Source organism: Mastomys coucha, unplaced genomic scaffold (assembly GCF_008632895.1).
Source record: "Mastomys coucha isolate ucsf_1 unplaced genomic scaffold, UCSF_Mcou_1 pScaffold8, whole genome shotgun sequence".
Taxonomy (NCBI): domain Eukaryota; kingdom Metazoa; phylum Chordata; class Mammalia; order Rodentia; family Muridae; genus Mastomys; species Mastomys coucha.
The window spans coordinates 54,362,015-54,378,161 of NW_022196914.1; the positions used below are offsets into that span (position 1 = coordinate 54,362,015).

The 16,147-nt window shown below is 44.3% G+C and overlaps 1 protein-coding gene across 2 annotated transcripts in view; it reads left to right on the forward strand.

The window, feature by feature from the left end:
• Nucleotides 1-12,729, forward strand: part of Arsb (arylsulfatase B) — a 169,890-nt gene extending 157,161 nt beyond the window's left edge. The window contains exons 7-8 of one of the 2 annotated variants that reach the window (XM_031360546.1): nucleotides 8,940-9,062; nucleotides 10,206-12,729. In XM_031360546.1, coding sequence (XP_031216406.1) covers nucleotides 8,940-9,062; nucleotides 10,206-10,471 — 389 coding nt within the window. In that variant the 3' untranslated portion in view covers nucleotides 10,472-12,729. Of the gene's footprint in view, nucleotides 1-5,426; nucleotides 5,603-8,939; nucleotides 9,063-10,205 lie in introns of those variants that run through there. The other variant, XM_031360547.1, reaches the window with a different exon arrangement.
• Nucleotides 12,730-16,147: the final 3,418 nt, after the last annotated feature.

Genomic DNA, 16,147 nt, shown 5'->3' on the forward strand with positions numbered 1-16,147 from the left:
TTCTCTCTCTTTCTCTCTCTCTCTCTCTCTCTCTCTCTCTCTCTCTTTTTCTCTCTCTCTCTCTCTCATACACACACACACACACCAACTGAGTAAATGAGTCTCTGTTTCTGAGGGGGCAATGGTGGTTGTAGTTCTATGCTGTTTTCTCTCTGTTCTCTTCCTTTCCTGTCTGATTCCTAAGCAGTCAGGAAGACATCTCTCCATGGCGATATACAAATAGTTAACAAGCTCAACTAGGATGATGTTTTGCAAGAGGGTGAAGAACTCCCAAGATGCTGATTTCTTGGTTCCAAGGACAGTCACTCATAACAATGATAAGTGTAGATATAGTAAAAAGGAGATTTGTATTTGAGGAATGGAGAAGTGTCCCTGAGGTGGCCACAGAAGGCAGGATGGGAACAATGGTCTGGGTAATTAAAGGCGGCACATGTAGGAAGTCCCAGTTACTGCAGCCAGACATCCAAGGAACGAGCTTCCTGCTCCTCTGTGGAACTGTCCTACAGCAGTAACTATATAACATGAGTGCAGCAGATGCTGATAAAGATGGTACCATCAGATCTCTGGGGCAGGAAGAGGGAGGGCCAGGAGCCTAGGTCATCCCAGACTGGGCCAGATGATAGGCTATGACTGAGCTAGATGGGCTCAGAGAGCTAGAGCTGGGGTCAGGGTGACCGCAGGCTCTGGCTGGCCCCAGTCTACATGAAGAAGGAAAGACCATGGCTTTGCTTCACTCTGTTTTTATTTGAGGCCTGATCTGTGATGTTGAATATAAAATGTGGGTCATGTGATGTAGCTCCCTGTATAACTTTCTAACAACACCCTGTTCCCATGGCAACTGGTTCAGACCACACAATTGGTCTAGGCCCGGACAGCTGGAAACACCTTGACTTTAACGGTTGCCAACCACAGGTCATAGGTTCAACAGAGATGAAGATGACTTCTTTTAGTTTATTGGTCCTGTCCATGTTCCTTGTCCAATGGCAACTGCATGGTGATTCAAAAGCCATGCAAACTGGGTCTTCACACCCATGGTGCCCGAGGCTTACCACCCATAGACTCTGATTCTGTCTCATATTCATCCTGTGAGCTAGGCCATCTTTTGATACTTGTTTTACAAGCAGAAACAAAATAGTGCAATGACTTACTATGGTGACAAAAAGCAGTTGTTGTAAAGGCCTCTAAATATATACACACCTCAGTGTCTGGGTTTGCTTTTAGAGCTACAGGGTGGTGATGTAGGATCTGCTTCCACTAACGTCTTCACGGATCTCCACATCCTCGAAGCTAGTGAAGAGGCCATGTGGCTTTTTCCATCATTAGAAGTTAACCAGAGTACCCCAGGAAAGCATCAGAGTGGGCCAGCAAAGTATCAGCTCAGGGCAGGAGGGAGGGTGGGGGTTTTTCTAGCCAGCTTAATAGTTAAGAAACTATTCTTAAGGGGAAATTTTCTATATTTGGATTTGTAATTTTTTAAAACAAACAAAACAACAGTGTTCACACTGACATCTGGATGTGTAAGGTTCTACCACACAGTATGATGAGAGCATGACCTTAGCCAAGCCCACAGTGACTGGGACATGAACCATGAGCACCCTGAAGATTTGGTCCACATGTGCAGGGAGTCTCTATCCAGCTACAGCCTATGTGGGATCAGGTCTGGTGGGAGGTGCCATCTCCAAGCCGGAGGCCTCTCACCAGCCAACACAAGAATGTGCTTGAACTTCACAGAGAATTTGGGCCTTTAAATTTTGACCAAGAAGAAATGATTAGCCACTCTAATGGTTAACATAAGTTAAACTTCAATGTAAATTGTAAGAGCTATTTAAAGGGCTGGAGAGATAGCTGTACTGGCTGGTTCTGTGTGCCAACTTGACACAGGCTGGAGTTATCACAGAGAAAGGAGCTTCAGTTGGGGAAGTGCCTCCATGAGATCCAGCTGTGGGGCATTTTCTCAGTTGGTGATCAAGGGAGGAGGGCCCCTTGAGGGTGGTGCCATCCCTGGGCTGGTAGTCTTGGGTTCTGTAAGAGAGCAGGCTGAGCAAGCCAGGAGAAGCAAGCCAGTAAAAAACATCCCTCCATGGCCTCTGCATCAGCTCCTGCTTCCTGACCTGCTTGAGTTCCAGTCCTGACTTCCTTTGGTGATGGGCAGCAGTGTGGAACTGTAAGCTGAATAAACCCTTTCCTCCCCAACTTGCTTCTTGGTCATGATGTTTGTGCAGGAATAGAAACCCTGACTAAGACAATAGCTTAAGGGTTAAGAGCACTGACTGCTCTTCCAGAGGACCTGGATTCAATTCCCAGCAACCACATGGCAGCTCATAGCTGTCTCTGACTCTAAGCCTAAGGAATCTGATGCTACATGTAGACATATATACACATGTACACATATATACACAGGCAAAACACTCACATACATAAAGTAAAAATAACTTTTAAAAGGAGGTGTTTGATTCGCATAACTAGTAACCAACCTCCTCCCAGCAAGCAAACAGACATGACAGAATTTCAGATTAGAAAACACTTGGACAGCCAGATTTCTGAAAGAGCTAACACTTGCTAAACATGACCAAGGAGAGCATTAGCGCTGTTAGTAAAGGAGCACACATCCATTGCATTGAAGGCGGATCCAGCACTGTTAGTAAAGGAGCACATATCCTTTGCGTTGAAGGCGGATCCAGCACTCGGGAGGCAAGGGGATCTCTGTGAGTTCGAGGGTTGGTCTACACAGTGAGTTCCAGGATACTACTAAGACTCTATCTCTAAAACAGAAAAGAAAGAAAAAGCAAAGGTGGGGAAAAGATAAAGCAAATGGGTCAGTCGGAGAACGAAATTTTAAACTGCTCTTTGCAAACTATGAAATAATGAAAAGCAAAGAGATTCATGGGCATGGGCAACAAGCCAGACAATAGCACAGAAAAGAGACTAAACCACAAAATGGCAAACTGTAGTTTCTATCCATAAATATTTTTCTTCAACTCTGTCCTGCTTCTAGACCAGGCTGGAGCAAGCACAGGTGCTCTTCAGGCCCATATCAAGGGGAGACCTTTGATACTTCTGCTTTGTTTTCCTGGGATAATAATCACTTTGCCCGTTTTTCTTCTTTTCCTATTTTTCTCTACCTTGGTATAAGAAGATTAAATAAATAAGTAAATAAAACCTATATTACATGGATGTTGACACTCACTGAAAGCTACTGCCAGGTATTGCTGCCCAACTTATAGGGCCACTGTAGGAATTAAGCAGGTTAACAAACAGAAAACACTTAAAATGGTGCCTTATGTTCCCAAGTAGATAGTAAGAACATGGATCAGCTGCTTTTAGAGTCTTTAGCGTTGATAATAGTCTTGCAATACGCAAATGTTGTGCAAAGCACTGTATATGTCTTAACTAACTTGTAGTTGAACGAATTTTACCCACAATAAACTAAGTTATAGGGAGTTCAGAGAGTTGTATACCTCCCACAGAATGGTCTTCCTATCACACATTTTGAATGTCTCATCATTCTTGGGCCACACAGTCATGCTGAAAAGTAGATTCTAGCACCTACACTGTGCAGCCAGGGGACTCAGGCCAGGAAGGTCAGTTAGCACCAAGATCACACACCACTGAGTAGAGGAGCTGGTACCTGAACCCAAGCAGTGCCTCCTGCTCAGTGTGAGGATGGAGAGACTCTGCTGTGATGGTATCTTCCTGCATCCGCATTGGCGTCCACTCTGACAGATAAACCTTTGAGAAATCTGTGCCTCTGTCTTACAACCCAACAGTCTGTACATCTATGTCAACTTATAAAAACAACACTTTAATAATTCATTATCTTATGAATCAGGACACAGAATCCAGAAATAAATACAGAAAGATTATATACTGTGACCATGTAGGGTGAAGATCAGCTTAATATCTGAAAATCAAGTAATGAAAGATGCCATGTTAATATACCAAAGACACAAAAAAGATAACCTAATAGACCCAGAAAAGCTGTTAGACAAAATGCAACACTCCTTTATTGATAGGAGCACTCAGACTATCAGTATGAGTCTTACTTGACTCAATGAGAGGTCTAGTCTGAAAGTCCTACAATTATTATCATAGAGCGGAAGCTACAAGGACTGCATCTGCTCTCTCTGTTTTTGTCAGCATTATATGGAGAATTAGGCAAAGCAATGAAACATGAGATGGGAGAAGGAGGAGAAAAGACACCTAAATGGTCAGGGAAGTAAATGTGTCATGATGTTGAATATTAAGAATGCTAAGCCTTGCGTTACCAATCCAGGTGACCTGACTTTGATCACTAGGACCTACGTGTTGGAAAGCCTAAGAGAACCAATGCCCTCAAATTGTCCTGATGTTTCCTGACCCACATGCACCTGCGCATGGGCACGCTCGTGTGTGAACACACACTCACTCACACATACATACTCACACATGTGCACAACACTAAATAATTGGATAGATGGTTGGTTGGTAGGTAGGTAGGTAGGTAGGTAGGTAGATAGACAGACAAACAGATAGATGATAGATGATTGATATAGTTTTTAAAATCATGAATCAAAATGTAGGAGCCATGAGAACTAATAAAACCAGCTTCAACCAGTTTGTAATACCAGTTTGTAATAAAAGAGTATCACATAGTCATTTTTGTACCTCATACAGTAGATGTGAACCAAACAAACACAAAAATTTAGAAAGACATTTTTTTAAAGATTTATTTATTTATTATATATAAGTGAACTGTAGCTGTCTTCAGACACACCAGAAGAGGGCATCAGATCCCATTACAGATGGCTGTGAGCCACCATGTGGTTGCTGGGAATTGAACTCAAGACCTCTGAAAGAGCAGTCAGTGCCATCTCTCCAGCCCTTAGGAAGACATTTTAAGCATCAAAAAAAGTAAAACACTTAACAAGTATATAAAGCTGAGGGTATAGCTCGGTGGTAAAACATGTATTAGGTTAAAAAAACATATGTTAGGTAAATAGCCAGGCATTGTAACACATGCCTTTAAACCCATCACTCAGGGAGTCCGAATCAGGTAGATTTCTGAGTTCAAGACCAGCCTGATCTATAGAGCAACTTCCAGGCCAGCCAGGGCTGTATACACACTGAGACCCTGTCTCAAAAAGGTAAAATTATAGAATCAGTTCCTTGGCTGAACCAGCCACATTTCATATGCTCCACAGCCTCAAGTGGCTGGTGCCTGAAGCAAAGCCCAGCACTGACACACCCATTGCTGGCATCATGGAGAGACCCCCTGGATACTGGAGCTTTAGGGACGGACTCAGAGCATGGGGCAGTTGGCAAGGGTGTCACTACAGATGAGTGCAGAGAAGACGGCCTTTGCACTAAAGTGGTGTTTAGATAGTTAAACTCCATATCTGAAAGAAGAAGAAAAAAGGAGCATTCTTGATTTCTACCTTTCTTCCTAGACAAAAATCACCTCTACCTGGGTTTCAAAATCAAAAACAAGATAAAGGTGTTGGCTTTTCACCAGTGGACTACCTCCAGTGATGGCAGCGGAGGAAGTAGCCAAACCAGGTTGACTCCCATTGCTACACATGATTTAATGGTAACTTTTTTATGGGCATGACTTATCAGACTAGACATTTTTGCATTAAAAGGATCCAGAAGTGGGAGTAACATACTACATACTCTCTGTTCACACTGAGTTCAAAAGCAGGTGGAGGGCATCTTTGCTGTCCAGAAATAAGTCACAGGTACCTTGGAGGGAGCAGGGAACATCTGGAAGCCTGGCCACGGGTCCTGACACCCTGATGATGCTCCATCTCCTGTCCGTCAAGCTGTGTGCCTGTGATCTGCATTATTTTCTCTACGGGGCCTGTAGAAGGGTATTTATAAGAACTCCTTTCTTTGGCAAAACTCCTTTGAAAAAAATGGTTCTTGTTGAATAAATTCTTCACAAAGATGAAGTTCTTTCAAGAATTTTTAGGTGGTACAGGACTGGAGATATTCTGATAGGAGAGCCAGTTGCTGGGTTGGAAAAGCCTGGACCTTCAAGCGGTCAGTTCTAGACGCAGACCCCAGAGAAGCTCCACCCCTTGTGTAAGAAGTAGGGAGACCTCAACTTGATCTTGTTGTCCAGTTTCTTTTGTTAAAAAAGCAAATCTGGGGTTGGGGGTGGCTCAGTGGGTAAAGGGCGCCTGCCGCGGCCAAGCCAGAAAATCTAAGTTCAATCTCCTGGATCCACATGGTGGAGGGAGAGAAATAACTCTTTCAAGTTGTTCTCTGATCTCCACATACCAGAGTGACACACGCATGCCTGTGCATACACACATGCATACGCACATGCACACACACAAATTCATTCGTGTAAAATAAATAAAGTGTAATAGCAGTTTTTTGAAGGAAATGTGGCAGAATATTAACATCTGTTCACATGGCCATGGTCCCAGGGAGCTAACATCCTTTGACATGTTCTCTGTATTTCCTCACTCAAAAAGAGAAAAATGAAGTTAATTGTATCTCATCATTTGGTCCTAGACTTGTTGTTTAGGTATTTTCTGTTCCTGTTTGTTTTAAGAAAACAATGTATACAAATGTAAGTAGCGCTGAGATGGCAGCTCCCTTCCTTCGGTTTATGTTCACTAAATCATGCTTGTTTTATTTAATACCCGAAATGTTTGATATTGAAATGTGCCCTTTATATAAACTTGTGAGGGAGATGAGAGGATTCATGGTTTTATCACAGCCTGTGTGCCATGAACCCCCTTCCTGTGTTGTACATCCCCGCCAGTCTCCATCACTAGGAGCATCCGTTTGTGTTACAGCCAAAATATTTGCAAGCAAAGAAACAAGAAATCAGCCAGGTTTTCCTTGTGGGTGCCTCTTAAGACTAAAACCACTGATGTGTACTGGATCGGTGCCCAGACCTGGAAAGACTGACAAGGGATAAGACTTTCACCTTTTCCATGGTCTGCAGAGCCTGTGCCAAACCCTGCATCAAATCCAGGGAGCCCTGAAGCTCTGTAGGGCATGGCGCAACCCGCAAAGTTTTGCTGTCGTTTGACTGGCCTGGTCTTGAACTCCCACTTGCCTTTCATCTCCTTGGTGGAGTGTGGACTTCTCTGTTTTGGTTGGTGTTCAGGCAGGTGCTGGAGCTTTGACCGTGTTAGGCAAGGACTCTGCAACCAAGCTACGCTTCCAGCCCTGTTTTGTTTCATTGCTTTCTGTGTCTGCACTTTTACAGGCATAACCACACAGCCTGGCACTTACTCGCTAGGCTGTCTACTTGTTCAATAAAACAAGGGGACCCTTCTGAAGTGTCCCTAGGAGAACTGCTTTGACTATATTTAAACAGTTAAGAAAGAAATATGAACTTAAAACACACTAGTATTCAGTGAGGTCTAAGAGTTGAAGCTTATAGATATATAAATATGTACTTGTCATCAATGAGTACCCTCATCCCTTGTCATCATGGGTCAAACAATGTCCTCAGCTAGAGGAACTTCACCTATGCAGATGAGAGAAGATGTTAGCCAAATATAACAGACTGAGTGTGCTCAGCTGAGACTCTTTCCTGGGTCTAAGTTGAGAGCCAGCACGTGTCCTGGACGTTTGCAAACAATCTGAGCCTCACCGTGGGCTCTAAGGGAGCCCTGAGACTGTCCATAAGCTCAGTCACTGTGGCTAGGTGAAAGCCCAGGGCCAGCTACTAGCACAGTTCTTTCTACTGTGACCCGAAGCCATGTTCTCCAGAGGCAGTTTCATCAATAAAAGGTAGACTTAGCTCAGTCTATCTGGCTCTGACTCTTAATTGGTTCTAACCTTGAGAGGAGGATGAGTGTTAGTAACTGCCCCCTCAGAAACTTGATCAATTGCTTTAAGACCTTAAGATGATAAATTAATATAATCCACGTGTCTTAGTTAGGCTTTCCATTACTGTGAAGAGACCATGACCAAGGCAACTCTTATAAGGACAACATTTAATTGGGGCTGGCTTACAGTTTCAGGGGTTCAGTCCATTATCATGGCAGGAAGCAAGGCCGTGTGCAGGCAGACATGGTGCTGGAGGAGCTGAGAGTTCAGCATCTTGATCCAAAAGCAGCAGGAGACTGTCTTCCTCAGGTAGCCAGGAAGAGGCTCTCTAATTCCACTCTGGGGAAAGCTTGAGCTTAGGAGACCTCATAGCCCACCCCTACAGTGGCACACTTCCTCCAACAAGGCCACACCTCCTAATAGTGCCAAGCATTCAAACACTTAAGTCTATGAAGGCCAAACCTATTCAAGCCACCGCGACTTTATATATTCAAACTGTTTCTATACCCATAGTTATTCTGTTGAATAGTTTAAAATGTTGCTCACTAATGTTTAAATTTCATGAATGGTCTAAAAAGAAATGTATCTGTAGGTTTTTTTGTACTGTGCTTAACCTCTCCTAGCTTGACAGAGACTTCAATAAAATGTGCATTTTATAATTTTATATACTATCTGCAAAGGTACAACCATTCACAGAAAATGTTTTTCACTTACACGTTTAAGAGGAAAATGAACACACACGTGCTCACACACTCTCGAATACACACACACACACACACACACACAGACCCATGTGGTCATGCACATACACATGCATGCACATGCTCAGGCTTGTGCACATAACCACTGCCCAGCTCAGTTGCTGTGGCACACACTGCTATGCACATGGCCTCTGCATGTTGGCGAGAGGCAGTGATTTTAAGGATGGATTAGTCTTCTAATCTCCTTGGGATTTCCTTTATATTTGTGGTGGTTTATGACTGACATCTAATGTAACTATACTTTCTGTTTGTATTTAATAAAAGATTCGTTTCTGTGGCAGGACACACATTTGTACTCTGGTGTTGAACAAAGGCTACTGTTCTGCAAGAAGGGTATAAAATGTTGATTTATAATGACACAGGCCAATAACAGCAATCTAATTCTTCCAAACTATTTCTTCCCAGGTCCTGGCAAGAACGTGACTCCAGCAAAGAACGATTCTTTTCCTTTCGAACATTCTGCCTTTAACACATCTATCCATGCTGGGATCAGATACAAAAATTGGAAACTCCTCACAGGCCACCCAGGTAGAATGCTTAGCTCCCTTCCTGTGGCCGCCTGAGTAGGGCTGTGTCCTCAATCTGTCCTCTGGGACTTCATTCCCTGGGCTATTTCCATAGAAAGGGAAGTCCTTATCACTCTTCTACGCCGTTCTCCTCCTCCTCCTCCTCCTCCTCCTCCTCCTCCTCCTCCTCCTTGCCTAGCTGGCTCCTCAAGGCTCCCTGCCAACGCCTCAATTTGCTCAGACATCTGAAATGTCAACTAGTCCTTCAGATCTTTTACAGTCCCTGAAGATCTTAAGAAAGCAGCTATCTGCTTGTGGTTTCATGGCCTTCTTTTAAGCCTCTGTCTGGTCCATGTTACACAACTTTTGTTGTCTGGCTAAGTAGACTTCCCACCAAACAGAATAGTGAGAGAATGCTCACCAAAATGAGGGCTGACTCGCTCTTTTCTTTCTTTCTTTCTTTCTTTCTTTCTTTTTTTGTAATAAATCTCTGAAGCTGCAGGGTGGAAGAATGACTTCAGCTGTTCGTTCTGACCCTCCTCTGAGTTGTTGTTGTCATTTGTAGTGGGGGTAAGAGGAGAAAATCCCACTTTGGCGCTTCATAAACATATGGGTTTTTAGACATGTGGAACTGTCAAACAGCACACCCAGCTCGCTGTAGATCCTCACCAATGCTCTGGCTGGAGAAGAGTCTGCCTCCCTTGCCCTTCCTTAGGAAGGCACAGCTTCACTGTTTCGTAAATATGGCATATTTACACAGGCTCTGGTGCAGTTTAGCAATGCTTAACTCATGAGTGTTCTTGGTGTTTTCGATGACAGTTCATTTTGGGGACTGCCCCATGTATTGCAAGAGATCCTAAAACTGCTGGGCTGTTGCTTGGTAGCAGGAGTACCCTAATTGCCCCCGCCATGATGACAACTAAGACCACATCCTGCTACTACCCCACACATAGGTTTTAATGTCCCTTGTTGTAAAGCTGTAGGATCTGTATTATTGTGGCATGGAAATCATATTCTGAACTCAACATCAAAAGGCACATGGTTTTTGTTTGTTTCTTTATGTTCGACCAGACCCACAAGCCAGGGAAGCCTTGGCCCTAGATTCCTGAGATTAGAACCCACCAACAGGGTTTCTCCTCCCACTAAAGTTTAATTTCTTTGCCAGGCTGTGGTTACTGGTTCCCGCCTCCATCTCAGTCCAACGTCTCTGAGATACCTTCATTGGACCCACCCACCAAGACTCTCTGGCTCTTTGATATCAATCAGGACCCTGAAGAAAGACACGATGTGTCCCAGGAGCATCCCCACATCGTCCAGAACCTTCTTTCCCGCCTACAGTACTACCACGAACATTCTGTGCCTTCTTTCTTCCCACCTTTGGACCCCCGCTGTGATCCCAAGGGTACTGGTGTGTGGAGCCCCTGGATGTAGGGCTCTCCAGGAGAGGAGGCCTGAAACGCATTTCTGTGCAGGCTAGACCTCAGGCTAGGCCTCAGGCCCCTACTCTCCTGGCTTCTCTTCTTTATCATCCCCCAGCCTGTCACCTGGCCCTTATGCTACATAACCCACCAAAGGAGACCAATTTCAACCCACCGTACATTTTAAAAGCCAGTAAAATCTGGAAGGATCCTGCTGTTGGCTGGAGTTAGTGTCTGTGGGCCAGGGTGGCTGGGTTCATCCTGCTTCCTAAGCTGCAGATGCTGGGAACTTGACATAGGAAGTTATCCCTGAGTCCTGGAGGCCAGGGCAGCTGGCTCTTTTTGCTTCACAAGTCAGCTGTTAGAACTCCCTCTGCTAATAACCAGCTTTATTGGCAAGGCACATTTCTTGTAACAAAGGCAGGGAGCAGATGATTGCTAGTGGTTCTGTTGGCCGTGAGGGCTCCCTGTCTGTGAGCTCTTGCTCTGGCTTTCCACATTCGTGATTCGTCTGCTTATTCATCTTCCTGTGGAGCATACAGCCCATTGCAGTAAGCCAGCATGGAGGCATGCCTGTGCCTTGGTTTTCATTTCCACGATAAGTAAATGTGTTTTTATCCCCCGCATCCCCACCCACTATTGCTCATTGTGTCTAGACTTCTGCTGCCCAGCTTGTATGGCTCTGTTCCTGTCATGCCTTTGGATTTCACTGTCCTGTCCCTGGGGTCTCTTTCCCCTCTGCTCCACCCATTCTGAGCTTTGGGATAGTCCTAAGCCCTGGCCAGAGAAGGTGGACTGGTCACTCTGTGTCCATGCTAATGGGAGTTGTGGAGCTGTGACATCTGCTAAGGAGGTTTATTCACAGTTGCATGGAATCTGTCAAGATTGTACTGTATCTCCCAGCATGCCATGATCTATGCTGTTTTCTCAAGCAGTGGCAAGAAAGACCAGGATAATGCCTCTTTGCCCTGAGATGATAGATGGAGCAGTCTGAGAAAGGAAGTAGCCAATGTTTGGAATGTTGGCCTCGGTTAAGCAAAGGACACACCATACATGTTCCTTTCATTCTCTGTTTCACTGCCTTGTTCTGGAGCTCTGGAGTTCTGGGGTTGGAGAATGAGGATACACTATTTGACCTTCAACCCTTTCTCAGACCTTCATACATACTACAGATGTGAGTCCACCAGATTTGCCGCAGGGAGGGTCAAACCCAGCGGTATTTCTCATCAGCACCACTGACTCATTCACAGTTTATCACCAACATCAGCAACCATGTCTGTGACATGGTAGATAGCCAGAACTTTTTTAAATGAATGAATGAATGAACAGAGTAAATGAGAAAGAGTCACCATGAAATTTACTAGTCCAGTGAGCTGACTGTAAGGGCAGTATAAATATCTTCCAGCCCTTACGATTCTGTCCTCAAACTGTCCCCTCTCACCTCTGCACCTGTGGAAGAATGGTCTGTATATCTGGATGGTCAATGAATGGCAGGTCTGTGATGTCCTATGCTGGTGGACAAAAGAGAATTCTGTTTCCCAGAAAGTCGCCTTTGCCAATGGTCTCCATTTCCGTTCTTCACTGTACACTAGAAATTAAAACCACCAAATAATATGATATGTACAGTCATCTTCAGTTCAGTAGCAGTGTCTCCTAGTCATTAATATCCTGTATTTTATTATGGTAAGAGTATTATAAGAAAATGCTGCTACAACTAATGACATCTTTTACCAACCTTTACTCAATTGGGCTGGCATATAGCCTGCCATCAGGTCACTTCTTTCTCCAAAGACTGTGGCGGTCTGGGTGACATGAGTCCGGATACTCCTGCTGTGCCCTTCTCCTGTAGCTATAGGTGGCCTTTAGTATTCTGAGACTGAAGGTCCCTACTTCATAACACCTATTCGATCTTTCCTTAATGTTCTCAGAACAGCCGTCCTCAGTTCCGGCTTTGATTGTGGGCAGTGTTTGGAATGTTAACATAACTAATGGATTTAAGAAGACTTTCAGAAAGTGATTTTTAAAAATGACTGGAGGTCTTGTCTGATAAAACAGAATGGAATATGTCTCAGATTATATCTCATTGGATTTTCATGTTTTATACAAAAAGAAAAGATTGATAACCTATCTTTAGAAATATTAATGTTCTTTCCAATTTTGTTTAACCTTGAAGAAGGTTTAATTTAACTTGTAAAGTTGTTCCTTTGTTACTACATGATTGTTCCAGATTTGAGGGACAAAATAAAGTAAAATAAAATCTTTCTAAAACTGTGTCAGCCTTGGACATGGGGCCTCTCCTTGTGATGGTTGAAAGTTCAGGAGCTTGGAGCAGTGGTAGTTGAATGTCACAAATGTACCCAATGTGCTGGTGTGCTTTAAAGCAAGGAAAAAAGCAGGACTTCTGTAATAGAAGCACCGCCACGTTTTTTCAGACTTGCCAGTTTTATATTATGAGAATTATATCTCAACACATATATCATAACTATAGTAAAAATAGTAGAGGTTTTTTAATATGTCAGGGCCACTGAGATTGCTCCATGGATAGACAGCTTACCCCGAAAGATGGACACCTGCCCTTACAGAAGGCTGGAGAGAGAGAACTGACTCCAGAGATGTGTCCTCTGACATTTGTGCCACATCATACACACATACAGGCACATGCATGAGTGAGCATAAGTGAGAGACAAGCACATGCATGAGTGTGCATGAGTGCCAGAGAAGCCAAAAGGGGATGTGGGATTCCCTCGAACTGGAGTTACAGACAGTTGTGAGCCTTCTGCCTTAGGTGTAGGAGCTGAACCTGCATTCTCTGAAAGATTAGTAAGTGCTCTTAGCAGCCGTACCATCTCCCCACACCCATTTTATGTCTTCTTTACGGGATTCATTAAAGGACTAGCTCAAATATCCTCAACACGTAAGTGGGTAATAAAACACCATGTATACAAAGCAGAGTGTTTCCCCGTCACAAAAAGAAATGGAGTTTTCATACATTCTATAATTTGGATTAACTTTTATCTTAGTTAGGGTTTCATTACTGTGAAGAGACACCATGACGACTTATAAAGGAAAACATTGAACTAGGGCTGGCTTACAGTTCAGTGATTCATCCACTATCCTCATGGCTGGGAGCATGGCAGTGTGCAGGCAGACACAGTGCTGCTGGAGAAGGAGCTGAGAGCTCTACATCTTGATCCACAGGAAAGAGAAGGAGACTGTGTGTCACACTGCTTGTAGCTTTGAGACCTCAAAGCCTGCCTCCACAGTGACAGGCTTCTCCCAACAAGGCCACACCTCCTAGTAGTGACACTCCCTATGGGCCACGCATTCAAACACAGGAGTCTATGGGGGCTGTTCCTATTCAAACCACCACAACTTTGAAAACACTGTGATAAGTGGGAGACATTGAGCATGAAGGGCAAATACTGTGTAATCCACTGGCATGAATTATTAAGAACAGGAAAATGCACAGCCAATGAGTAGCTAAAGGTGCTTGCTGCTGAGGCTGGTGACCGAAGCTCAGGCCTCAGGACCTGCATAGTGGAAAGAGAAAGCTGGCCCCCACAACTTGTCTTCTGCCTTCCCTGTGCCGCTGAAGGGACTCTGGGCAGCTTGAGTGTGGTGAGCATGGTTCCGGCAGGCCTTGCTCTTCTCCATTCCCTCTGCCTTGCTAAAGGCCATTAGATTGCATCCTTAAAGCTAGCTCCCTTATTTGGCCACTTCCTCCTCTGAAGCTGACCACTAAAGTCCAGCTATCAAAATATTGAAGTTCAGCAATCAAAAGCCCCCTTTGGCTCACCTAATTAACTTGTCAGTTAAAATTAAACACCTCATCCTAACACACATTTCCCCCTTGACCTTTACAAGCCACCATTTTCCTATGGGCCATGTCTGTCTCCTCTCTATCCTGAAGCAGTCCTTTGTTCCCAGTCCAGGGCAGATACCCCTCCCCTTGTCCCTTGTACCCTTCCCCTTCTCCCTCATCCTCTCTCTCCTATCCTGTCTCTTATTCCCTGCCTCTGGGGCAAATAAACCTCCTTAGGCCTGACAACTTGGTTTTGGGGGTCCTGAGCCAATTACTGATCACTTCAGCCATACCACACATGAGGTGACCCCAACAACCACTACATAAATAAATGTATAAAAAAAGAAAAAGTTTTAAAGAATAGACAGGGCTAGAGAGATGGCTCAGTGGTTAAGAGCACTGGCTGCCCTTCCAGAAGTCCTGAGTTCAATTCCCAGCACCCATGTAGTGGCTCACAACCATCTATAATGAGATCTGATGCCCTCTTCTGCAATTGGGCTGTACATGCAGATAGAGCACTCATACATTAAATAAATAAATAAATAAATAAATAAATATAAATAAATCGATTTTTTTTTAAAGAAAAGATAGACAGATTCAAATTCATAGAGAAAAAAAAGTGTAACCCATCATTGAGGTCGCGCAGGGTGGGGAGATACTTTCCAGTGGGTACAGGACTTCTGAACAACGTTTAGACTGAGGTAGTGATTTCACTTACCTAACACTGAATATAACCAATACCATTGAATTGGTTACCGTAATGGCTGATCTTGTCATCTTGATTTGATTGAGAGAAGATTGGCAAAGCATGCCTCTGGGTGAATCTGAAGACATTTCCAGAAAGTATCTACTAAAGGGGGAAGGCCTGCCTCGTGTGTGTGGCTATGTCCCAGAAACTGCAGTAAAAGGGAGGAAGAATGCATCCTGCTAGCCCAGGCCTGTCACTCTATCACTCTGCGCTGTCACCATGAGAAGACAGCCTCTGTCACATTCTCCCACCACCATGACACTCCGCCTTACCACAGAGATAGACTGAAAACCTTAACATCCTAAGTTAGAATAAATTACTCTGCCTTCAAACTTCAAGTGTTTGTTACAGTGGCAGGAAAAGTGGCCACAGGTACAAGTGAAAAGCTTATGTTTGTGTGGGGGGGGGGTTGGTGGGGGAGGGTTTATTACAATATAAGTAAATTGGAAAGGAGCGTATACCAGAGTTCATAACTGAGCAGTGGAGAGAGGCAGAGATCAGCAGAACAGAGGGCCAGGGCTCTGAGGCCCTGGGGCATGGGGCTTGCTGGACCTGGGGCTGAGTTCTCCTTCAGTAAAAGCAGCTGCACCTTCATCTCACACGCAGGTGTGATATCCAAGGGACTGCCTAGCTGGTAGTGACAGCTGGTGGGAGTCAGCACCGTGGTTCTTTTGAGCGTGGGAAACACTTGGGCTTCAGATGCTATCCCCAGTCTCTTCACAGGTGTATGCAGATGTAAACACCAAGATGTCCTGATATTATGCACTTATGGAGTACCCACTTACAAAGCTTTTTTAAACAAAACCAGGACACTTCAAACAGAACACAAGGACTGCCTATTTCTTCTTTTGATAAACAAAGTGGGATTGTAAATATAGACACATATAAATACAGCATTTTCAGTGTTGAGAGAAAACTCACTTTATTTTTTAAATTATTTTATTTTATTTTTAATCATGTCTTGGGGGGGGGGAGCTATGTGCACATGAGTGCATGTGTCTGCAGAGGCCGGAAGAGGGCAGCAGATTCCCCGGAGCTAGAATTGCTGGCAGAGTGAGCTGCTTGCTCAGTGTGGGTGCTGGGAGCCTAACTCAGCTTTGTAGAGCAGCAAGCATTGCTAACCACTGAGCCGTCTTTCC